A 26,701-nucleotide genomic window follows, 5' to 3' on the forward strand; every position below is an offset into this window, starting at 1 on the left:
TTGAAATAAATGCAGCACACCTTTAACTTTATTACACATGGTGGTGAGGAAGTTGAAGAGGGAGCAAGAGGTGTTTTTGTTAGGAAGGGGAGTTCCCTTCCATAAAAATGGCAGGAAACTGTGCTTGTGGAGTCATGTATCTTTTCTGTCATTTTCTGTTTTTATCTGTAGACACAATCCCCATAAAATTCTGTTTTCATCTGGCACAAGATTATCCTTTTGTTAAGACTGAGGTTTGTTAGCTATGAAAGATACAAATTGATTAAAAATTTGTAATTTTTTTCTGCATTTTAAAATGGTCCTGAAGTGAGTAGTAGAATGTTCATCAGGTTATAACAAGGTTTTCTAGTTTTGTCAAGGTGATATTTTTTCAAAGAAAAATATGCACTTTTCTTCATTTGCACACTTTTCTTATATTTATTATTAATTAGGGACAACCTCTCTTCCCTCCTCTGAAGATGATGCTTCACCTGTTGTCTGTTGCTGCTCCCTCAGAAGGTTCTGTAGTTCTTCTGTTGTGAGCTCTGCTTTGTGCTCCTCCGCTAACCCCACATCATTAATAGTCACCTCCAGACCCATGGACTTGCCCAGAGGCGCAATATCTTCCACAACAGGCTCAAAGCCTTCCAAGTCCCTTTGTGTTTTAGCATCTTCCCACAATATCCTCCAGACAAGAGTTCATTGTCCTCCAGACAGAGTTCATTGTCCTATAAGGAACATTCCCTCAGGTTTTTCAGTGTGGAGGAGTTTCTTGAAAGTAGAAGTGACCTGTTGGTCCATGGGGTGAATAGCAGGAGTTAAGGGGCATGAAGTCATGAAGTTAAACATCTCCAGCAACTCTGCCTTCAAACTGGGAGGATGAGCTGGACCAACCACTTCATATACCTGTTCAGTAAAAAAAAATTTGCTTGATTACCCAGGCTTTACGTATAGCCTCCACATCAGTTGTATTTTATTTTTATTTTTCACTACCCTCCCCCTTTTTTTTTTTACCCTTAGGTTCTCTGAGTGGTAGACAAGCATAGACTTTATTCTGAAATCCCCCACTTGACATTGTGCGGCTAATAGAGCCAAAAGAGTGAGCTCTATTTCGCTTGGTTGTTGGCCCTGGTCAGTGTACTTCCTCTTTAGTGATATAGGTCCTCCTTGGCCTTATTATTTTCCAGAACAAGCTTGTCTAATCACAAATGAATACTTGCTGGTGAGCAAAACTTTCAGCCTCTACAGCCTATGATCTCTCTCATATTTTTTCAACATTTTTTTGGGAACTAGCAGCCTGGTTATGCCTTTCTCTGAACCCTTCAGCGTTGCCTGTATCAGCATTCATTCCATGATTGGTTTTCAAACATGCAGTTGTCTTGCCTTTTTACATAAAATGGCCACAGAAACACTTATCAGCAGCTGCCTGTGTTTTATTTATCCGAATCAGCAACAATTACTCAACTTCTTCATTTGTCTAAGACCTCTATTTTGTAACAGATGTCAATTCCTTAGCAACATCAGCTGTTTTGACAGCCTCTTTACCTTTTACCACTGAAGAAGCGAGTTTTTGGTTATGAAACTCTTTAATCCAGATCAGTGACAGAGCCTCTGGCATATCTTGCGGTGACTATCTTTTGAAATGTTATTTTTCCATCTACCAGTATTTTTTATGCTCTTCTATCTATGACCAAAAATACACTTGTTCATACACGAAACAAACCTTCGGTCTTAACATTAGGATTTACTAGCGCCAAGCTGGAAACCGGTAGAATTAAAATTACACTTGTGAGATCCAGGGACTAATGGCATCTATACCAGGTCACGGGCATGTATACCCAGAATGCCCACGGCTACCTGTGACCCATCAGTTATTTTCCTACCGCCTTTAAGATATGACGTGTTACTGTCTATCTCATTTAAAGCCGGTTTTTCAGTTTGCCCGTTCTTTATCCATTTCATTTTTTATTTTTCATTCCTTTTCTTTCTCCAAGTGTGATCAGTGTGTGGTAAGAGTGTATACGTGGTATGATGGGGAATTTTGCCTCAACATCGGGATCGTCTACCGGTTCGAAGAGGAGACAAAGGAAATGCCCAGGAGTCAGTGGCTTCCCTTGTTCTAGGTTCCTAACCTCGGTGTCGACGGATCCTCATCCAACGTGTAGTAGGTGCAGGAAAACGTATGTACGGTTACTAATCCGTGTTCTGTTTGTCGCGGTTGGTCGGTGGAACAGTGGAAGAAGTTCTATGGGAAAAGCCAACAAAAATACAAAAGGTGACGCCATCTTTGGATGACCAAACCTTACCGGCTTCTTTTGTATCGGTAATAAACCAGGCTGCTTCCATATGTTTCTCCACCTGCTTTTGAATTGTCTCATACCCCTTCGGTTTCTCCTAGCGGTTCTGTATCGGAAACGTCAGGAGGGGCCTTGGGTAATTTTATGAATAATTTTGCACTCTCCTTTGTTCCCAGCAAGTAGAGGGGGAGATCCGCCATCTTTGTTCCAGGCTCCTGCTACGCAAGCGCATAGGTTAGATGGTACGTGGTCAGCGCTAGGCCTACCAGGCGTACCAACCTTGGATGGTCTGCTTGCGCATTATATGACGTCACGGTTCCAGCAGGGTCCGGCAGCGCTGAATGTTCCTCATCCCCCGGGCTTGCAATTTATGGGAATTAATGCCGCTGCTTCTCCATCCCACTCAGTATTTACAGCGATGCAGAACGTGGGAGGTAATTTGGCAGCAAACGTGCGGTTACCAGCAGAAACCTCTCAGTCTCTCCCTACGAGAGCGATGACGTCACAACATACGTCACACTCTGAGATGGCAGGCGTGATGACGTCACAGACCGATTCTCGGCCTTTTTCGCTGCACCCAGACGCTAATACGCCTTCTGATCCGTCAATGCAAACTGTAATGCAGAAGTTACAGGATATAGAGGAGAGAATGAATAAGAGAGACAAAAAGAAAAAGTGTGATTCGCCTTCTTCGTCTTCTTCCTCTAGTTCGGCGTCATCGCTAAGTCCGATAACGTCACGGCGAGCGCCAGTCAAGGCGTTGGAGGAGGATTCGGGAGTTCCTAGCGGAATCCTCGGGCCAGAGGAGAAGAATCAATTCTTCCTCTCCTTCGGACGAAGACTGTCATTTCCAAGTCAGCAAGAAGGTCGGAAAATCAGTGGCTATTAAGCACAAGGTTGCCAGACGAAAGCCGTTCGCAAGAGTCCGAACAAGCAAGGAGAGAGGTGACTGGCCGCGAGCTAGCGGCCGAGGCGGAGTTGCCAGTTCGGATCGCAAAAAACTGCGATACCTCTGGTAAAATCGACGTTGGCGGCGAAAGGTGCAGCAGAGGATGGAATGCAGATCCCAGTTTCGCCCGTAAGGCCGTTCAAAATACGTACGAAGGACGATAAGGCTCCTATTAAAAGTACAAAAAAAAAAAAAAAAATAGAGAGTTGGCAACCTCGGCGGATACGTTCGTGGAAGGCAGTGTCCGTCTGGATAGAAGGCCGAGGCCGGGCTCGCCGACGCTCGAAAACGATGCCAATGCTAATAAAGACGAACTTACCTCTGTCTTAAGGGAGCCTTCATCTTGGAGATCTAGACGAGATTCTCGCTCTAGATCCGTGAGCAGAGAAAGAGTGAGACGTTCTCGTTCCCCTGCTGACTATCTGGGATCGAGCCAACAGCGGCCAGCAAAGATCAAAGAGGCCGCGGCCGTAGGGGGCAGGCGGCCGTGGAATTCCGGGCCGTCTGTCAGAAGATAGAGGCGAGACAACATCTCTCGTGACGGAGAGTGGTACACTAGCCGGAGGAAGGAGAAAACCAAGAGTTTCTGGCCTCGTATGCAGAGGTTATTGATTTGATTCGTCAATTCAATAGCCTTTCGGAGAAGACAGAACACCGGCCAGTATGCTTCCTCCTGGAATTGACATGGCGTTTGGGACTAAAGACGAGGGGATACCAAGGTGTCGTATGAATTGCCTTGTTCGAGTCATGCGGAATCGGTCTTGCAACACGTAAACGCAAAGATTGCAGGGAGGGATAATTCCTTAAGATCTAATAGATCATTTAAATTTATTCTCCTCCAATGATAAAGCAAAGGAAATATTATACGACACCGAAGGTCCCTTTGCTGTCTAGACAAATGAACCCTAATGTTGTAAGGTTAAGGCCTGGATTAACCTTGGATCAGGTTAAAATGGAGTGCCCTTCGATGACGTACCAGAGGCTGCCACGTTAGAAGCAACAGCTTCTTCTGTCTTTCAGGCTGCGTCCTGGTTAGACCTTTGGTCAACAGCAGTGGCGAAAATTGCATCCTCGGAAGCAACAAGGAAAGTAGTAGATGAACCATTGTTCATTAGATTACTACAGTCAGGGTCCAAGGCGATTGCGTACCTGACAAACGTAAGTGCCAATGTTTGGGCAAATATCCTGCTAATGAGGAGAGATGCAGCATTGGCTAGACTAAGCCGCAATGTGGATTTGGATTCCCTGTTAGCAATGAGGAATGGGGATATCTTGGAATCGCAACTACTGTTGCCAGAGGTCATACTGGAAGAAGCGATAGATAGAAGAAGGATGGACACTAACGATAGGTTGGTGCAACAGGCAGTTAGGAAAACCTCTAACAGTCAAACTATTCCTTTGGAGGGAAGACAACAGCAGATGTCGCGAAAGAAACCAGTGAGACATAGCATCCCTAATAGAGTCACAAGACCCTCTTCCCAAAGAGGATAACTCATCGGCCCTTTCTCACAATAGAACACGTAGGAAGGGGCAATAGGGGAAGGGGAGGGGATAGCGCTCAAGAAGATAGGATGGGCGCCTCCCATCACTCGGCCACACCAGTGGGGGTGCCTGGCAAATCACTGGAAGGTGTGGCAGGAACTAGTGGCAGAGCAGTGGGTGGTGGATGTTCTCAGGATCGGGTATTTGATTCCGTTCGAGGTAACCCCGCCCTGACAGATCAACCATTACCCCACGTCACTTATGCCCACAAATCTCAGAAAAGCCACTATTCTGCAGGACGGAGTGAAGAAGATGATGGAAAAAGGAGCTGTGCAACAAGTATGCAGTCCGACAAAAGGCTTCTACAGCAGGATTTTCCTTGGTACCCAAAGCCAACGGGGAGTGGAGGACAGTAATAGACCTGTCAACGCTGAATCTGTTTATAAGGAAAACCAGTTTCAAGATGGAAACTCCGAAAACGGTTCTACAAGAAGTCAGAATCGGAGACTTATGCTGACAGTCGATCTAAAGGACGCATACTTTCAGATACCAGATCCATCAGTCTTCAAGGAAATTTCTCCGCTTCAGTCTTGCAGGGAAAGCTTTCGAGTTCAAGGTCCTGTGCTTCGGATTGACAACGTCTCCTCAAGTTTTTACAAGAGTGTTCACCCTCGTGTCGGCATGGGCGCACGCTCAGGGGATCAGGCTGATAAGATATCTGGACGATTGGCTGGTGATAGCAAAGTCCAGGGAGAAATTACTCAGGGACAGGGCGGCCCTCCTGCAGCTTTGTCACAGCCTAGGTATTGTGGTGAATCAGCAGAAGTCGCAGCTGGATCCAAGTCAACGTTTGGAATATCTGGGAATGGTGATAGACACAACACAAAGCCCAAAGTATTGCCGACAGACCGAAGAGTACAGAAATGCAAACAAGTGGTGAATGCCTTTCTGGGAAAGCAGACACCAGCCAGCAAGACAGTGGCAGGTGGTGCTGGGAATCCTAACCTCCCTGGAGAAGCTAGTACCACAAGGAAGGCTACACCTTCGGTCCCTACAATGGAGGATGAAGGAGTTTTGGTCACCAACAGTAGATCACCCGTACGAGCAAATTCCCTTGTCGGCAGAAGTGAGGAAAGACTTGCTTGTGGTGGGTGGTGGACGACGACAATCTGACAGTGGGTGTCCCCCTTCAACAATCCTCCCCAGACCTCTTGCTGTTCTCGGATGCGTCACTAGAAGGCTGGGGAGCCCATATGGAGGAGTTGATGGTGTCAGCAAAATGGAGTTGCAAGGACAGAGAACTCCATTAAACGTGCTGGAGTTGAAAGCAGCTTTCCTGGCTCTACAAGAATTCAGGGAGAGAGTAAAGGGACACTCGGTGGTATTGATGTCAGACAACACCACAGTAGTAGCTTATATAAACAAGCAAGGAGGCCTAGTTCTCGGCAGTTACATGTGATGACAGTTCAACTTCACCAGTGGGCTATAGAGAACCTGGTAGACATCAAGGCCAGGTATATTCCGGGAAAAAAGAAACATAGTGGCCGACAAGTTGAGCCGCAGGGATCAGATTCTGGGAACGGAGTGGTCCCTACACCAACAGGTAGTGGACAGGAATGCTCATGTTGTGGGAAGGACCGATCATAGACCTATTCGCAACCAGGTACAAACAAAAAAGTTGGAAGTGTATTGTTCAGTAGTCCCGGACGCAGAGGCAGCAGCAGAAGATGCGCTACAACACCCCTGGGACAATCTGGACGTGTACGCATTTCCTCCATTTTGTCTAATCCGTCAGGTTCTGAACAGGGTAATGCGGTCTCAGAAACCTCAAGATGACCCTGGTGAGCCCCGTTATGGCCGAAAGCAGAGTGGTTTCCAGACCTACTGGAACTCCTAGTAGATGTGCCAAGAGAGTTACCTCCATGGAGCAACCTTCTGTGTCAGCCTCACGTGGAGAGGTACCACCAGTCGGTGAAGTCCCTATCGCTTCACGGGTGGAGACTGTCAAGTATCTCCTCCGAGAGCGAGGGTTTTCGCAGAAAGCAGCAACTCAGATGGCAGGTAATATCAGAAAATCATCTGCGACAGTATACCAAGGGCAAGTGGTCAGCATACTGTGATTGGTGTCGTAGGGGAACGTGTCTCCACTCGGCTACCACTATTCAGCAGTTAGCAGACTTTCTGATATATCTCAGAACAGAAAAACATATGTCTGTATCTGCAGTGAAGGGGTACAGGGCTGCTCTAGCCTCAGTCTTACGAATGAAAGGAGTGGACATATCGTCTTCATGGGAGTTGGCCATGCTGATGAGGAGCTTTGAACAGTCATGCCCACCAAAGGAGCTAAAAACCCCAGATTGGGATCTGACCAAGGTACTGAGTAGTCTGACAAAACCCCCTTACGAACCACTAAGGCAGTCCACGGATAGGAGCCTGACCCTGAAGACAGTCTTCTTATTGGCCCTGGCTTCAACCAAAACGGGTGGGGGAGCTACATGGCCTCTCATATCTCATAAAGCACTCGAGAGGTTGGAGATCAATGGTGTGTGAGTTTGTCCCAGAATTCGTGGCAAAGACCCAAAAATCCAACAATAGTAGACGGCAGATTTGACTCCTTTACCATACCTTCCTTGGCAGACTTTGTAGAAAACGACAAAGCTGAAATGCTCCTGTGCCCCGTCAGGGCACTAAGGGAGTACTTAAAGAGAACAAGGCACCTCAGGCCGGGGTGCCAGAGGTTGTTCGTAAGTACAGGACGGAACAAGAAGGAAGTGTCCAAGAATACAATATCATTTTGGCTAAGGGAGACAATCAGAAATGCTTATACTGCAGAAGACAGAGGGTCAGATAGCCAGGTGGGAGCTAGAGCTCATGACATCAGGGGTGTGAGTGCTTCCCTAGCATTTAAGAAGAACATGTCTGTGGATAAAATTCTGAAAGCTGGCGTGTGGAAGCGCCAAACAACTTTCACCTCATTTTATTTGAAAGATGTTGCCCATAGATCCTTGGACACCTTTTCCTTGGGTCCAGTGGTGGCGGCCCAACAAGTGATATAGTTCATCCAGTGCCCCTGGCGGTCAGTTTGCGTCTAGTCTAAGATGAAGGTATGAAAGTAGAATGAATGGGATGACTGGTCTTTTTTCTTTACTACTTTCTTCCTACTCCTTTAACTACGGGCAATATGAAGGAGAGTACCGTCATGTGCTGGAACGGACTAGATGCAGGTGAGATGGTCAGCCATACTGTGAAGCTATCTTAGCTGATGATATACTTTTCAGTAGCAACACACCCCTCTGGATAATAAGGAAAGAGTGGGTGAAGGTGGATCCAGTCGCAAGGGACAAGAGTAAACAGTAGAATGGTATCTACACCCAGTGGGAGGAAACCAATAGATCCGCTTATATCTTTGGTCCTAGGTTCATTGTCCATTCTCTAGAATTTCCCTATATATTCGGAAATGGATAAGGTGGCAAACTTCCAGTCAGTTGTAGAGACTTACCTCCCTCCAATAGTAAGTCTATCCTAATGTTAAGACCGAAGGTTTGTTTCGTGTATGAACAAAATACCAATTTGTAACTAATTTGTATTTTTTCATAACTAACAAACCTGAGGTCTTAACAGTTTAAAGGCCCACCTCGAACCACCCCTCTAGCAGTCTAAACTGGGTTAGAAATATAACTGATGGGTCACAGGTAGCCGTGGGCATTCTGGGTATACATGCCCGTGACCTGGTATAGAGTGCCATTAGTCCCTGGATCTCACAAGTGGTAATTTTAATTCTACCGGTTTTCCAGCTTGGCGCTAGTAAATCCTAATGTTAAGACCTCAGGTTTGTTAGTTATGAAAAATACAAATTAGTTACAAATTTGGTATTTTTATATATAACCTTTTTAGGTTCCCATGGTAACTTATGCTCACTAGAAGCACCAAAAGTAACAGACACAAACACGAGACATGTTTGCACTGAATGAGAGCTACTGGTAAACAGGGCACTATCCCTTGTTCTTGCTGGGAACTGTGCGTTTGTGATGTGCCCAGTCCTGTATGTTTTAACTGTTTGTCAATGTCTGAAAACTGAGCAAAATGGATGAAAACAGAACAGTGTTTTGCTTGAACATAATGTCCGTAAAATTAATTGTATATATTGAGACCATTCTTGGTACCAAGGTATAACTGTATGGGTCATAATAAGAGGGATTGAAGAAGTTCAAAGAATTTATCTGCTTCCTCTGTCATTTTGTTTGATACTATTGTTTTTCATTTCTAGGCATGGCATACATTACTTTGTGTATGTATAACTAAATTCTTGTAAAGACTGTACATTGGTTATCTTTTAGTATTTACATTGGTTATCTTTTGGTATTTGAATAATTAGTGAGTTGTATTTATAGAAGAAAGTAGGATTGTTGAAAATTTGCAATTTTTTTTAATAAAAGTGAAAAATTTATTATGTACCTTGGCAATTGTAAGATTGTAGGGATCAGGATTGTTTATGGCTTCTTAATAGAGGTATCAATTAGTGAAATCAAATTTATTGGTAAAATGTTTATTTTATCATGTACATTGTATTATTTGTCATAAAATCTTATGTGCTGGGGCTAGTTGTAGGAAAGTATGACTTGACCTTGGAAGTACAATTGTAGATGATATGAATTGACTTTGGGAGTTCTAGTTACATATTTAGTAATAATTGACCTTGGAAGTACAGTTATGGAAAGTATGACCTGCCCTTGGAAGTACAGTTGTAGATAGTGTAACTCAACATCAGAAGTACAGAGTTGCCTCTCTATTACCTGATCCATGCCCTATATGATAATGTATTCTTGGGAGGTTTTGGAATATGTAAGGATGATTTTATGTATTCTGGTTATTAAAACTAATATTCTTAAGAAAGGTTTGCAGTTCTATGTCAACATAAGAAAATGGATAAATTGGTCACTTTCCTAATAGCAAGTGTTCTTATGGCAGAAAATCTCTCGGGAAGGCCCACTTCTAGAAGCACTGAATCGTATCGACCATGAAAACAGAGTGAAAGCTGATGAAAATGAGTCTCTTCATGCAGAATTAACAAAAGCTCGTGCAGAGGTGAGGCATTGCAATTTTTTTTTTTGCATGTTTCAGTTAAAATTTTTATAATGAAAGAAGGATTATGTTGTCTTCATTAATTGTATATATCTGTGTTTGAATGGACATGTCTTCGTAAATAAACATCTAATTTTTTAAAACTAAATTTAAATTGACTCTTGTTCATGATCTTTGAAACCCCAGACACATCAAATTTATTTTTGAGACAAAAGAATAGTAACAGTAGATTGCACATGCATATGGATCCTTGAATAACCAGCAGATAACTACATCACTTTTCTTGTATGTAAATTTGTGAAAAAGTTTTTAACCTACAAATAATACAAGGTTCTTAGGAATATGAATTTTGCAAATATTTTGGGGAATTTTGCTGAGCTGTGTACAATGCTGTAGATGCAAATAATGAGGCAGTTAACTGCCATAAACATAAAAACCATAGCACATTCGTAAGTTCTTGGCACTTTTTTGTTTGTGAAACAAATTTTTAAGAGTTGGGGCATTGAATACCCTAATTGTGGACAAATTGTAAATGATGTCTTTTTGGTGAAACTGCTACTATTTTTTTTTATCTGCAAGTGGTGTTTTATCACATACCAGTTAACTGTATATATGCCTTTTATCATGATCCATAATGTTTCCAGGATCACAAGTCGTCTGTCTCAGGACAGAAGAAGGTTGTCCACCACACACTTGCCCTCTGGATCCCGAGTAGTATTAGTAATTTTATTTTTGGTATTCCTTTATTGCATTGAACTGGTCTTCTGTTGTTATCCATGTATTTTCTTCAAGATCACTTTCCAGAGCTTGCATCTAGTTGCTTTCCCATTTACAATTTTTTCAGCTTCAAGTCTCCTTCATCCCTCGTGATAAAAAAAAAAAGTTATTGTTTCATCTTATCCCCCAGTAAACATACATATGTTAATTTAGGAGTTGAAGAGCCATGTGGTATTCTGTTGAGTTTTCCCCACACCTTGTGCTCCTTGTTTGAGAAAACAAATGTTATAACATTTATAAATATAACATTTTGAGTCTGGTCATTGTCACAGAAGCAGAATTTTCCTTGTTGCACAGAGGTTGGCATGTTTCTTCTAATAGTTTGTGAATTACAGTAAGCCAAGCAGTTACAGTCTCAAATGGGGCTTTGTCTGTCTTCAGAATATATAACTCTGTGCCTCTGTGCCTCTGTGCCACTACTTTGAACTATGATTCTCTCTTGATATGCCCTGTAGGAGTAGTAAACAGGTGAATTCCTGAATGCCAAAAGATTGTCTAGGCCATAACCTCAGGGTTAGGGGATGTTATAAGCTCCTTCAAGATGCCAGAACTGCAATCTCCAGCAGTAGAAGCCTTGCTAACTTCCTTGTTTCCTTGGAGCTTTGAATTTTCTTGATATACCCAATTGTATACAGAAGGAATGCTGTCGGTAACATCAGACGGTGAAGTTTTTACATTATAGAACTAGGAACAATAGCATTATTTTCATGTCTGAGGATCTTCAAAAGTTTTCAGATAACATTCATTTGCCTTTTAGGAAGATATAAAAGTGTGCTTGCCAATAACTTGTTTTTGGGCACCACTTGTTCTGGGCTATTTGTCAACATGGAGGCAATCTCTTAGCAGGGGCTAAAGCATATAAGGGAGCAGCATATTTGCCAAGTCATTATAAGATGGTGGAGTTGGTCTCTGTACTGTTATCTGCACGACTCTACATATGTAGAGCCAATCCTTAATAGGCTGTTGCATGGCATGCCTCAGTACAACTGTCTGAGTTTGCTCAGTCGCATGGAACTTAGCAGCTTGGATTTTGCTCAAGGTGAAACTAAATTATTTCTGTCTTGGCTCCTGCAAGCAGACATTGGGGAAACTCCAAACTTCCAGGACTGTAGGATGAGTATTTTAGTGTCCCCTAATTACAGCAAGAATGATATCTTAGCCCATTGCTGTAGGTAGCAAACCAGTTTTCTCCGTCATCCTGCCTTGGAAGACATTTTTCAAGCAGCCACCTTTGTTGATATTCTAAAATGACCTGAACAGCATTCGTCTTCATGCCCAGAGGTATAAGGCAAAGCGGAGAGTGTAATGTTACAAAGACATTAGTTTGATCAGTGTTACTATTATCTATCTTGCTGTCCTCTTAGAGCTGTTTAGGTAAAACTCAAAACTCTAGCACCATGTGGGTAATCTTAGCCACCAGGATGGTCAGGGATTGTTTGCTCCCGACCTCACATGACGATCCAAATGGCTGCTTAAGACTTTCACATCACACTTTACCATTCCTTGCTTGTATTCCATCATCATCAAAGAACAGATTCCCTTATCATGCCAGGAAGAGGCCCAATTATTTATGAGGTGACAACTCCATATGGTATAATTCCACTGGGCAAAGGCAGAAGGAAATCCTTAGATCTGACTTTTAATTAAAGCCGGTTTCTTTATGCTTTCATTTATTTGAAATAAATGAAGCAAAATTGTTTCAAGGGACAGTCATCAACTTTCTTGATCATATTCATATGAGGAGCCACAATAGGTCATGTTCCCTCCAGTAAAGTGTTGAGAGATACAGTCTTCTAAGATATTGACTACAGTAGTACATTCCTGATACTGAAGGGCACTTAAGTTTAAATGATAAAGTGCCTTGCTTTACATTTACAATCTCAAAAAAAAAAAAAAAAAAAAAAAAAAAAAAAACTGGGAACCCTAGCTTCATGGCCTCCCACCTATAGATGCCAGTCTAGTCATATATGATTGAGATGTGGTAAATTAATTTTTTGTTGCTAAGGATTTTTCATATGAACCCCATGTTCATGTAATTAGTGCCGTCCTTAAGCCTCATGGATCTTCTGCTTTAATACAGCCACAGGGAAAATACTTGAGGCTCCAGAGGCTGCGTATGAAATGGAACTACCTTTATCTGTCTGACAGACAAAAGGCCGGTAACCTATAAGGTATAGTGGACCACAGTATTATGCATGTAGTGCATGTTAACCCTTTAACGCCGATTGGACGTATTAAACGTCTATATAAATTGTCTGTTGGGTGCCGATTGGACGTATGGTACGTTGGTATAAAAAAGTTTTTTAAAAATTTGCGGAAAAATACTTATAGGCCTACCAAGCGAAAACTTTTGAATCAACACGCCTTGGGGGATGCTGGGAGCTCACGGATCAAGGCGTTGTTTTGTTTACAATCGTTACCCAGGCGCGCAAGCGCGAATTTCTTTCTTCTCGCACTAAAAAACATCAGACACACATCTCAGAAATTATTTCATCACTTTGACATAATTTTTGCGCCATTTTAAATTAGCCATTACATGGAGTATTATATATGAAAATGTGTACAATTTCATGTAGAATACAACTAAAAACAACTCATGGTTGTAGCTTTTATCAGTTTTAAAATATTTTTATGTAAATAACAACAAGTGCCAAAATTTCAACCTTCGGTCAACTTTGACTCTTCTGAAATGGTTGAAAAATGCAATTGTAAGCTAAAACTCTTATATTCTAGTAATATTCAATCATTTACCTTCATTTTGCAACAAATTGGACGTCTCTAGCGCAATATTTCGATTTATGGTGAATTTATGAAAAAAACTTTATCCTTACGTCCGCGCGGTAATTCTTCCGAAAAAAATCAGAAATTTTTTCGTCTGATTGTCGTAATGTTTGCACCATTTTAAATTAGCCGTTGCATAAAGTTTTATATATGAAAATGTGTGCAATTCATGTAGAATACAACTAAAAAACAATCCATGGTTGTAGCTTTTTTCAGTTTTGAAATATTTTTATATAAATAACGATAGTGCCAAAAAAATATCACCTTCAGTTCAACTTTGACTCGACCGAAATGTTCGAAAAACGCAATAGTAAGCTAAAACTATTACATTCTAGTAATATTCAATTATTTACCTTTATTTTGCAACAGATTGGAAGTCTCTAGCACAATATTTCGATTTATGGTGAATTTATGAAATAAACTTTTTCCTTATGTCCGTGCGGTAACTCTTCTGAAAAAATCATAAATTTTTTAATCCAAGTGTCGTAATGTTTGCACCATTTTAAATTAGCCGTTACATAAAGTTTTATATATGAAAATGTGCGCAATTTTATGTAGAATCCAACAAAAAACAACCCATGGTTGTAGCTTTTTATCAGTTTTGAAATATTTTCATATAAATAATGATAAATAGAAAAAATTCGTCCTTCGGTCAACTTTAACTGGACCAAAATGGTCGAAAACTGCAATTGTAAGCTACAACACTTACAGTCTAGTAATATTCAATCAATTACATTCATTTTGCAACAAACGGGAAGTCACTAGCACTATATTTTGATTTATGGTGAACTTTTGAAAACAGCTTTTTTTACGTCCGCGCGTTACGAATTCGTGCATCATTTTGTGATAATATTTTCTCTGTGTTGCCTTGATCGTTTTACAATGTGTTATATACCAAAATGGTCGCAATTTAGTGTACAATACAACAAAAAAAATTAACTCATACAATTATGTATGAAATTTTTTTTTTGCGCTGTCATATATCCCAATATTTATATATGATGATGATTTTTTTTTTCATCTCTGATGGTTGCATACTAAACTTCAGGCAGTGACAAAAAAGGAGCCAAAAATGAACTCTTAATCTTGAAAACTAAGCGTGCTGTCATTTTTTGAAAAAAACATTTTTTCCTTTTTGGTGCTCACTCGCAAACGCCGCCAGCATACGGGAGACGATTTTTAAAATACCGCTTCGGGGTTTAAGGGTTAAATGGGTGTATGAATAAAATCCTTTTTACAGGAAAATGTGATGTTTTTATCTTTCTGCATTGAAAATTAATATAGTATGGATCATTTTTGTTCATTCAATGTTAAATGTACTGTTATATATTTAGCATAAAGCAGTTTTTTAATTTAGTTTTTTTTGTTTTGCAAAAATTGTGTAGGCTGTAATGTTGCATGCCATTCTTATACAATCTATACAGAGTTAAAGTTCTTTCTGTATTTATGTTCATTGGTATGATGAATATTTTGTTACTTTTATGTTGGGAATATTATCATGATTTATAAGAGGTGATTTGTTTTATCATACCCCAAAAATTTTTTTTGGAGTAAATAAAAGGAATTCTTTAAATTTAGCACTTGTAGTAATTAAGTCATATTGAGATTTTGTTTACTGAAGTATTTTTAGAATGACATTGTTTCAGTAGTTTCTGTATTGCTAGAATTTTAATATTCTTGAAATATCTTGGTAAATATTTTTTTTATTTTTTTAGAATGCTGTAAGTAGCACCTAAAAATCAGTTTTATCAGCATTAATCTCTCTACTTGGGAAATATGACAAGTTTCATCATAATTTTTGTCTCAAGTGTTTACTCATCTTATTGCTCATTATTATTATTCAGTCTCATTAGTTTTTGACATAACTTTTTCTATAAACTGGTTAATATAAAAGGTTATTAATATGAAAATGATGAGAAAATAGCAGGGTTTTTGCAGATATGTAACATAGAAATGTGAATGTCATTCAGTCCTGGTTTGTCAATTTTCATTTTCTATTTATATTCTCTTGCACTGTCACCAATGCATGTTTCTGAAGGGATGACCACATCTTGTAATGTATCAGTAAGGCATAAATTGTTTTCTTTTAATGCTTGTTTATATTTTGTGTTATTTGAGTTGCTTATTACAATTTGCAGTTAGAAAGTGTGGCTTCACGAGTAACCACGTCTAGTGGAGATGTTAATGAAATTAGCTCACAACTGGAAATGGTAAAGGTAAGTCATAGGTATATTTTGATGTTTTAAACAGTTTTTTTGTATCCTTTCAATTTGGAAAGAAAATATTTTATGAACTGAATGTTGCAATTTGTCATCTTCAATCACATTTTATCTGTAACTAACAATTATCAGACAATTTTGTATCAATATGCAGAAGTGTGTTGGTTAGGTTTTACATGGTGTTTTAATATGTTGGTTTTGCTTCCCAAAAAGGACTTGTTTAAGCTCTTGCTATAAGAGAAACAGTAGAATAGAACTGTCTGTGGGTGTTGAAGGAAAGATTGTTCTAAAGTAAACTGTTCAGTCTTGAATCAGTCGGTTGCAGTGCATGATGCTTATGGGTTTAAAATACTTTGTGGCTTGATTTTTTGGTTATGCATTATTAATTAATCTCAGTTGTAGTAAGTGTGTCAGGGAATCATGGTAACAGCTTGATCTCTTCATTGCATTCAATACTCTAGGAGAGCCTGGCACAGGTGACTGAGCTTGCAATGCAACAGAGCAGCAGCAGCTTCTACTTGGTGAAGAGAGAATTATTAGCAAATGACGATGTGCTAATGCCAGTCAGTGTTTTTTTTAAGAGAACTTTAAAAATAAATACTTAGTGTGGATAGAAATGACCCCTGCACAAATGTATTGTAGAATTTTCATAGTTATTGCTATTATAGTACACATTATTTTCTTTCTGTACTGCAGTTGTATCTTGAAGTGTAAAATGCAATGGAAATCTCATAGTTGGACATCACTAGGGCTGATTGGTTGTTGGATTGTTAGAAATGGCTTATTTTGGGGTACAACATTGAAAATATCAATTCAAAGTGAACTTGTTCATACACGAAACAAACCTTCGGTCTTAACATTAGGATTTACTAGCGCCAAGCTGGAAACCGGTAGAATTAAAATTACACTTGTGAGATCCAGGGACTAATGGCATCTATACCAGGTCACGGGGCATGTATACCCAGAATGCCCACGGCTACCTGTGACCCATCAGTTATTTTCCTACCGCCTTTAAGATAAGACGTGTTACTGTCTATCTCATTTAAAGCCGGTTTTTCAGTTTGCCCGTTCTTTATCCATTTCATTTTTTCATTCCTTTCTTTCTCCAAGTGTGATCAGTGTGTGGTAAGAGTGTATACGTGGTATGATGGAGAATTTTGCCTCAACATCGGGATCGTCTACCGGTTCGAAGAGGAGACAAAGGAAATGCCCAGGAGTCAGTGGCTTCCCTTGTTCTAGGTTCCAACCTAACCTCTGGTGTCGACGGATCCTCATCCAACGTGTAAGTAGGTGCAGGGAAAAACGTATGTAACGGTTACTAATCCGTGTTCTGTTTGTCGCGGTTGGTCGGTGGACAGTGGAAGAAGTTCTATGGGAAAAGCCAATACAAAAGAAAGGGGTGACGCCATCTTTGGATGACCAAACCTTACCGGCTTCTTTTGTATCGGTAATAAACCAGGCTGCTCCATATGTTTCTCCACCTGCTTTTGAATTGTCTCATACCCCTTCGGTTTTCCTCCTAGCGGTTCTGTATCGGAAAACGTCAGGAGGGGCCTTGGGTAATTTTATGAATAATTTGCACTCTCCTTTGTTCCCAGCAAGTAGAGGGGAGATCCGCCATCTTTGTTCCAGGCTCCTGCTACGCAAGCGCATAGGTTAGATGGTACGTGGTCAGCGCTAGGCCTACCAGGCGTACCAACCTTGGATGGTCTGCTTGCGCATTATATGACGTCACGTTCCAGCAGGGTCCGGCACCAGCGCTGAATGTTCCTCATCCCCCGGGCTTGCAATTTATGGGGAATTAATGCCGCTGCTTCTCCATCCCACTCAGTATTTACAGCGATGCAGAACGTGGGAGGTAATTTGGCAGCAAACGTGCGGTTACCAGCAGAAACCTCTCGGTCTCTCCCTACGAGAGGGATGACGTCACAACATACGTCACACTCTGAGATGGCAGGCGTGATGACGTCACAGACCGATTCTCGGCCTTTTTCGCTGCACCCAGACGCTAATACGCCTTCTGATCCGTCATGCAAACTGTAATGCAGAAGTTACAGGATATAGAGGAGAGAATGAATAAGAGAGACAAAAAGAAAAAGTGTGATTCGCCTTCTTCGTCTTCTTCCTCTAGTTCGGCGTCATCGCTAAGTCCGATAACGTCACGGCGAGCGCCAGTCAAGCGTTGGAGGAGGATTCGGAGTTCCTAGCGGATCCTTGGGCCAAGAGGAGAAGAATCAATTCTTCCTCTTCTTCGGACGAAGACTGTCATTTCCAAGTCAGCAAGAAGGTCGGAAAATCGGTGGCTATTAAACACAAGGTTGCCAGACAAAGCCGGTTCGCAAGAGTCCGAACAAGCGAGAGAGGTGACGGCCGGCGAGCTAGCGGCCGAGGCGGAGTTGCCAGTTCCGGATCGCAAAAAACTGCGATACCTCTGTAAAATCGACGTTTGGCGGCGAAAAAGGTGCAGCAAGAGGATGGAATGCAGGTCCCAGTTTCCGCCCGTAAGGCCGTTCAAAATAACGTACGAAGGACGATAAGGCTCCTATTAAAAGTACGAAAAATAGAGAGTTGGCAACCTCGGCGGATACGTTCGTGGAAGGCAGTGTCCGTCTGGATAGAAGGCCGAGGCCGGGCTCGCCGACGCTCAGAAAACGATGCCAATGCTAATAAAGACGAACTTACCTCTGTCTTAAGGGAGCCTTCGCCTTGGAGGTCTAGACGAGTTTCTCACTCTGGATCTGTGAGCAGCGAAAAAGAGACACGTTCTCGTTCCCCTGCTGACTATCTGGGATCGACCGCCAACAGCGGCCAGCAAAGATCAAAGAGACAGCGGCCGTAGGGGCAGGCGGCCGTGGAATTCCGGGCCGTCTGTCAGAAGATAGAGGCGAGACAACATCCCTCGTGACGGAGAGTGGTACACTAGAGCCGGAGGAAGGAGAAAACCAAGAGTTTCTGGCCTCGTATGCAGAGGTTATTGATTTGATTCGTCAATTCAATAGCCTTCGGAGAAGACAGAAACACCGGCCAGTATGCTTCCTCCTGGAATTGACATGGCGTTTGGACTAAAGAGGGATACCAAGGTGTCGTATGAATTGCCTTGTTCGTGTCATGCGGAATCGGTCTTGCAACATGTAAACGCAAAGATTGCAGGGAGGGATAATTCCTTAAGATCTAATAGATCATTTAATTTATTCCCCCTCCAATGATAAAGCAAAGGAAATATTATACAACACCGAAGGTCCCTTTGCTGTCTAGACAAATGAACCCTAATGTTGGTAAGGTTAAGGCCTGGATTAACCTTGGATCAGGTTAAAATGGAGTGCCCTTTGATGACGTACCAAGAGGCTGCTACGTTAGAAGCAACAGCTTCTTCTGTCTTTCAGGCTGCATCTGGTTAGACCTTTGGTCAACAGCAGTGGCGAAAATTGCATCCTCGGAAGACAACAAGGAAAGTAGTGGATGAACCATTGTTCATTAGATTACTACAGTCAGGGTCCAAGGCGATCGCGTACCTGACAAACGTAAGTGCCAATGTTTGGGCAAATATCCTGCTAATGAGGAGAGATGCAGCATTGGCTAGACTAAGCCGCAATGTGGATTTGGATTTCCCTGTTAGCAATGAGGAATGGGGATATCTTGGAATCGCAACTACTGTTGCCAGAGGTCATACTGGAAGAGGCGATAGATAGAAGAAGGATGGACACTAACGATACGTTGGTGCAACAGGCAGTTAGGAAAACCTCTAACAGTCAAACTATTCCTTTGGAGGGAAGACAACAGCAGATGTCTCGAAAGAAACCACGTGAGACATAGCATCCCTAATAGAGTCACAAGACCCTCTTCCCCAAAGAGGATAACTCATCGGCCCTTTCACAATAGAAACAAAACAGAGGAAGGGGCAATAGGGGAAGGGGGAGAGAGGCTCAAGAAGATAGGATGGGCGCCTCCCATCACTCGGCCACACTAGTGGGGGGTTGCCTGGCAAATCACTGGAAGGTGTGGCAGGAACTAGGGGCAGAGCAGTGGGTGGTGGATGTTCTCAGGATCGGGTATTTGATTCCGTTCGAGGTAACCCCGCCCCTGACAGATCAACCATTACCCCACGTCACTTATGCCCACAATCTCACAAGGCCACTATTCTGCAGGACGAAGTGAAGAAGATGAGGGAAAAAGAGCTGTGCAACAAGTATGCAGTCCGACAAAAGGCTTCTACAGCAGGATTTTCTCGGTACCCAAAGCCAACGGGGAGTGGAGGACAGTAATAGACCTGTCAACGCTGAATCTGTTTATAAGGAAAACCAGTTTCAAGATGGAAACTCCGAAAACGGTTCTACAAGCAGTCAGAATCGGAGACTTTATGCTGACAGTCGATCTAAAGGACGCATACTTTCAGATACCAGTCCCCCCCCATCAGTCTTCAAGGAAATTTCTCCGCTTCAGTCTTGCAGGGAAACCAAAGCTTTCGAATTCAAGGTCCTGTGCTTCAGATTGACAACGTTCTCTCAAGTTTTTACAAGAGTGTTCACCCTCGTGTCGGCGTGGGCGCGGCATGCTCAGGGATCAGGCTAATAAGATATCTGGACGATTGGCTGGTGATAGCAAAGTCCAGGGAGAAATTACTCAGGGACAGGGCGGCCCTCTGCAGCTTTGTCACAGCCTAGGTATTGTGGTGAATCAGCAGAAGTCGCAGCTGGATCCAAGTCAACGTTTGGAATATCTGGGAATGGTGATAGACACAACACAAGCCAAAAGTATTCCCGACAGACCAAAGAGTAGAGAAATGCAAACAAGTGGTGAATGCCTTTCTGGGAAAGCAGACACAGCCAGCAAGACAGTGGCAGGTGGTGCTGGGAATCCTAACCTCCCTGGAGAAGCTAGTACCACAAGGAAGGCTACACCTTCGGTCCCTACAATGGAGGATGAAGGAGTTTTGGTCACCAACAGTAGATCACCCGTACGAGCAATTCCCTTTTGTCGGCAGAAGTGAGGAAAGACTTGCTGTGGTGGGTGGACGACGACAATCTTTTTTTTTTTTTTTTTTGACAGTGGGTGTCCCCCTTCAACAATCCTCCCAGACCTCTTGCTGTTTCTCGGATGCGTCCACTAGAAGGCTGGGAGCCCATATGGAGGAGTTGATGGTGTCAGCAAAATGGAGTTGCAAGGACAGAGAACTCCATATAAACGTGCTGGAGTTGAAAGCAGCTTTTCCTGGCTCTACAAGAATTCAGGGAGAGAGTAAAGGGACACTCAGTGGTATTGATGTCAGACAACACCACAGTAGTAGCTTATATAAACAAGCAAGGAGGCCTAGTTTCTCGGCAGTTACATGTGATGACAGTTCAACTTCACCAGTGGGCTATAGAGAACCTGGTAGACATCAAGGCCAGGTATATTCCGGGAAAAACCGGGAAACATAGTGGCCGACAAGTTGAGCCGCAGGGATCAGATTCTGGGAACGGAGTGGTCCCTACACCAACAGGTAGTGGACAGGATGCTCATGTTGTGGGAAGGACCGATCATAGACCTATTCGCAACCAGTACAACAAAAAGTTGGAAGTGTATTGTTCAGTAGTCCCGGACGCAGAGGCAGTAGCAGAAGATGCGCTACAACACCCCTGGGACAATCTGGACGTGTACGCATTTCCTCCATTTTGTCTAATCCGTCAGGTTCTGAACAGGGTAATGCGGTCTCAGAACCTCAAGATGACCCTGGTAGCCCCGTTATGGCCGAAAGCAGAGTGGTTTCCAGACCTACTGGAACTCCTAGTAGATGTGCCAAGAGAGTTACCTCCATGGAGCAACCTTCTGTGTCAGCCTCACGTGGAGAGGTACCACCAGTCGGTGAAGTCCTATCGCTTCACGGGTGGAGACGTGTCAAGTATCTCCTCCTAGAGCGAGGTTTTTCGCAAAAGGAAAGCAGCAACTCAAGATGGCAGGTAATAATCAGAAAATCATCTGCGACAGTATACCAAGGAAAGTGGGTCAGCATACTGTGATTGGTGTCGTAGAGGGAACGTGTCTCCACTCGGTACCACTATTCAGCAGTTAGCAGACTTTCTGATATATCTCAGAACAGGAAAACATATGTCTGTATCTGCAGTGAAGGGGTACAGGGCTGCTCTAGCCCCAGTCTTACGAATGAAAGGAGTGGACATACTCGTCTTCATGGGAGTTGGCCATGCTGATGAGGAGCTTTGAACAGTCATGCCCACCAAAGGAGCTAAAAGCCCCCAGATTGGGATCTGACCAAGGTACTGAGTAGTCTGACAAAACCCCCTTACGAACACTAAGGCAGTCCACGGATAGGAGCCTGACCCTGAAGACAGTCTTCTTATTGGCCCTGGCTTCAACCAAAAGGGTGGGGGAGCTACATGGCCTCTCATATCTCATAAAGCACTCGAGAGGTTGGAGATCAATGGTGTGTGAGTTGTCCCAGAATTCGTGGCAAAGACCCAAAATCCAACAATAGTAGACGGCCAGATTCGACTCCTTTACCATACCTTCCTTGGCAGACTTTGTAGACAACGACAAAGCTGAAATGCTCTGTGCCCCGTCAGGGCACTAAGGGAGTACTTAAAGAGAACAAGGCACCTCAGGCCGGGGTGCCAGAGGTTGTTCGTAAGTACAGGACGGAACAAGAAGGAAGTGTCCAAGAATACAATATCATTTTGCTAAGGGAGACGATCAGAGATGCTTATACTGCAGAAGACAGAGGGTCAGATAGCCAGGTGGGAGCTAGAGCTCATGACATCAGGGGTGTGAGTGCTTCCCTGGCATTTAAGAAGAACATGTCTGTGGATAAAAATTCTGAAAGCTGGCGGTGTGGAAGCGCCAACAACTTCACCTCATTTTATTTGAAAGATGTTGCCCATAGATCCTTGGACACCTTTTCCTTGGGTCCAGTGGTGGCGGCCCAACAAGTGATATAGTTCATCCAGTGCCCCTGGCGGGTCAGTTTGCGTCTAGTCTAAGATGAAGGTATGAAAGTAGAATGAATGGGATGACTGGTCGTTTTTTCTTTACTACTTTCTTCCTACTCCTTTAACTACGGGCAATATGAAGGAGAGTACCGTCATGTGCGGGAAACGGACTAGATGCAGGTGAGATGGTCAGCCATACTGTGAAGCTATCTTAGCTGCTGATATACTTTTCAGTAGCAACACACCCCTCTGGATAATAAGGAAAAAGAGGGGTGAAGGAGGATCCAGTCGCAAGGGACAAGAGTAAACAGTAGAATGGTATCTACACCCAGTGGGAGGAAACCAATAGATCCGCTTACTATCTTTGGTCCTAGGTTCATTGTCCATTCTCTTAGAATTTCCCTATATATTCGGAAATGGATAAGGTGGCAAACTCCCAGTCAGTTGTAGAGACTTACCTCCCTCCAATAGTAAGTCTATCCTAATGTTAAGACCGAAGGTTTGTTTCGTGTATGAACAAATACCAAATTTGTAACTAATTTGTATTTTTCATAACTAACAAACCTGAGGTCTTAACAGTTAAAGGCCCACCTCGAACCACCCCTCTAGCAGTCTAAACTGGGTTAGAAATATAACTGATGGGTCACAGGTAGCCGTGGGCATTCTGGGTATACATGCCCCGTGACCTGTTATAGATGCCATTAGTCCTGGATCTCACAAGTGTAATTTTAATTCTACCGGTTTCCAGCTTGGCGCTAGTAAATCCTAATGTTAAGACCTCAGGTTTGTTAGTTATGAAAAATACAAATTAGTTACAAATTTGGTATTTTATAGGGAATAAACTGTTTTACATACAGAAAACAATGAGTAATAAATATGACTAATGAAATGAATAAATGCACATTTAACCCGAAATATGCGTCAATGTAATTTTTCAACTGTCCAGGTTGCGGCTATCTTGACAAAAATGCAACTCTTCAGAATCTAATTCATAACTCTACCAACGCCTTTGTAATTACTTCATACATGTGTCAACAAAATATTTTATCCCTCCTTTCCTTTGTTATTTCTTATAAACCATCAAAGTTACTTTTATTGCGCGACCTGGCATTTTACCCAATGAATAGATGATGCTCAGGTAGTACCACGGGTAGCTGGTCAGTCAGTAGTCAGTCATGGGTGGTGAGGTCATTGGGTATACCGGGCTTGTTTTTGGGCCCAGTAAAGGATAACGTATTTTTGCTTACTACACTCTTGGTTAGGTTGTGATGTTTTAGCCTATTTTTAACAAGTAACCATTACAACTTATATACTGCATATCAGAGACTGTAAATGATAATGCAAATTACTCCATATTTTCATATCCTCTTCTCGAAAAATGAATGGTCTTGCTAGTTGCTATAGCAGCATTTACAGTTTACAAATAGTTTATTTGCTTCGTAAGTATTTTTTTTTATGTATTCATATATTGGCTATTATTACCATTGCTATTATTGTAAAGTAGGGTAAAAGGATATGTCATATTTAGAGAGAATATTCTATCTTTATACTTATTAGTTCAATAATAAAAACCTATCATATGTGAAGGAACAAAGTAAGTAAAAGTGATGCAGTCTCCTAGTCCTTTGCAAACATATATAATAGTTGTAACATATAAAAAAAAGTTTATATTTAAATCAATATGAATAAGCAATTATTGCAATTATGTAAAAAAAACTTTGTTCTAATTATTGAGGTGTTTATAAATAAACCTAGCAGCTAATTTGAATAACTTTACATAAACTTAAGACCTAGGGGTAGGGGTTGATTTGATTCAGTCAATAAATACAATCAGTTTTTATTTTATTTTTGTTTTTGTTTTTATTTTATTGTAAACATTTGTATAATACGTGCTACACCAAAACCACAACCACCACCACCACCTATCGTAAGAATATGCAAAAAATATAGAAAATTCTTATCATGGAAATACGTAATGAATATAGAGATTTCATAGAATATTTCATAAAAGGTTATTCTCTCTCTCTCTCTCTCTCTCTCTCGATCTAGATCTTTACACATACCCAATACAAAGTACACCATTACTATCATGGTAACTCAAACTGCTTGTTATGTTCATTACAATTTTATTTTTAAACGACATCGTCCAGATACTCAAAAGAAAAGAAAAAACATTCGTGAGTGTTACTGTAATTTACACAAGGCAACCGCTTGCTGACGTAGGTTTTGGGAGTTGCTGCGCTTTTTATTTCCCTTAGTGAGCAGGACATTATGTTGTGGTATTATGTATGTGTGTGTGTAAGTACGCTATTATATATGATTTTTATTATTGCATTTGTTTCTAATGTATTAATATAAAAAAAATTTGACTGAAAAGAACAACATTTCACTATTATCCTTTGCGTAAAAGTTAAATTTGGTCAATGGGGAATTTCTTATTATACATAATTATATATGAGTAAAATAAAGTTCTAAAATAAAAATTATACTAGAGAAGTAGTTTTATCATGAAAAAAATAATGCAAGTTAAGCAATGTTATAAGGGAATTTGTGAGAAGAGATAGAAAATGGCGCTCTGAAGAGCTTATAGCAGTTCCCAGGAGGCTTGTAGCAGTTTTCTTGGGTTTAACATCACTCTTACCTTTATGGAAAATGTATCTGTTATGGTACTAATGAGCAAAGGGATTTTAGAATAAAAGATGCAATTAAAGTGTTGCTGTCCAAAGAGAATGCTGTTCTTATGTTTACTCATAAAAATGATATATAATAAATTTTCAAAGGTTAATGGGATTGAGATCAAATGGTTATTTAGTTTTACTAGGGTAACATCACAGGCCCTGTCTTTTATGTAAATAATCTTTTAAAGTGTATGGAAAGACAGTATGTTACAAAACAAATCAAGTAACACATAGTTTGCATTTTAGAAAACTACTTCATTGGTCAAAGATTATATTGGAACCATGCTTGTATATATAATTAGCAATTGACTTTTTTTCAGAATGAAGAGCTTCATAGTGAATTATCATCCCTCCCCTCCCCCCTCTCATCCATGGAGCGTGCAAATAAACTTGATTATATGGTGGAACAGGTATGTATTTTACAGTAGTACAGTAGTGTACGTGGATATCAATACCTGTAAAGTTTACTGAAGTATTTATCCATCAGGTCTTCTCTTAAGAATTTTGGTTGCATTTGGCTTTTGAATTTTCAGTAATTTTTTTTTGAGTCTAGTAAAGTACTCATTTATAGGGGCATCTAGTCTTTATATCAAGTTTTGCGAAAGAATGGTTATTGAAGTTCTATCTTCCAGTAGTTTTAAGATTGCAGATTACTTGCATTAGTATTAATTTTTTAAGGCAATTTGTTATTGAAAGGAAATTTGCAAATAACTGTATTGTGGAGGATATAACACTCAGTTCAAAAGTAAAATCTTCAAAATTAGTAAATGAAAAGTGCGTGCTCATGAAATGCTGCTCTGCTTACTTTAATATACTAAATACTAGTGTATGTGAATATATTTGTTTTGCTGTTTCTTCAGTGCCATACTTTTGCAAGGTTCTTGGGTTGAATTTGTATTTCATGGTAAATGTCTGTTTCTTCTGTTTGGTAATTTTCAAAATTATCACAAATCCATTACCAAGGAGTAGCTGAGTATCATGGTCAGTCGAAATTCTTCAGATTGCATATCTTGTTAGAAGAGAAAATAATATAAAGAAAAACAGTGGTTAGTCAATGTAACCCTAAGCTTGGGATTTCCAGTCCCTCCTATTGGTCTTTGTCTTGCTGCCACACATCCACTGCTTTACTGACTCGCCACCACTCATCCCCTCTCAGCTTGTGCCCAAACCATTACTCTCTTTGACTTTTTCAATAAGAGAATACTTTTTGAAGATATATGGCTGCACTGTTGATTTTTATTTATATTTGAGTTCTGTGATGTGTGACAGCTTTTGAACTGGGGGAACTACAACCCTTTTCATATTTCATCAGCATTCTCCCATCTTATTGTCAATTACTCCAACTCTTACTTAATAGTGAAACTTCAGTTTTCCCCTTTATACCATGGGGAAACAAAGCAACCAGCTAGGAATGAATGAGAGTACAAGCGACTACTCTCCAAGGTGGTCAAAGAAAGACTGACGAGTCACGGTGTTCTATGCCTGGTTAGTGACCAGCTTCACTTCGTATATGCATGAGTTGCCAGATGCCACAGAT

At 41.3% G+C, this 26,701-nt stretch overlaps 2 protein-coding genes across 2 annotated transcripts in view; both read left to right on the forward strand.

Moving 5' to 3' along the window:
• LOC135225268 (uncharacterized) overlaps positions 1-26,701 on the forward strand; it is a 155,793-nt gene that overhangs the window by 12,314 nt on the left and 116,778 nt on the right. Inside the window, exon 6 of the mRNA XM_064264597.1 lies at positions 8,975-8,995. Within this exon, the coding sequence (XP_064120667.1) occupies positions 8,975-8,995 (21 nt within the window). The remainder of the gene's footprint in view (positions 1-8,974; positions 8,996-26,701) is intronic.
• LOC135225416 (transport and Golgi organization protein 1-like) overlaps positions 9,523-26,701 on the forward strand; it is a 51,270-nt gene continuing 34,091 nt past the window's right edge. Inside the window, 5 exon segments of the mRNA XM_064264751.1 lie at positions 9,523-9,549; positions 9,658-9,792; positions 15,486-15,563; positions 16,028-16,129; positions 25,485-25,574. Coding sequence (XP_064120821.1) covers positions 9,523-9,549; positions 9,658-9,792; positions 15,486-15,563; positions 16,028-16,129; positions 25,485-25,574 — 432 coding nt within the window.

The sequence above is a fragment of the Macrobrachium nipponense genome, chromosome 13 (assembly GCF_015104395.2).
Source record: "Macrobrachium nipponense isolate FS-2020 chromosome 13, ASM1510439v2, whole genome shotgun sequence".
NCBI classification, from domain to species: domain Eukaryota; kingdom Metazoa; phylum Arthropoda; class Malacostraca; order Decapoda; family Palaemonidae; genus Macrobrachium; species Macrobrachium nipponense.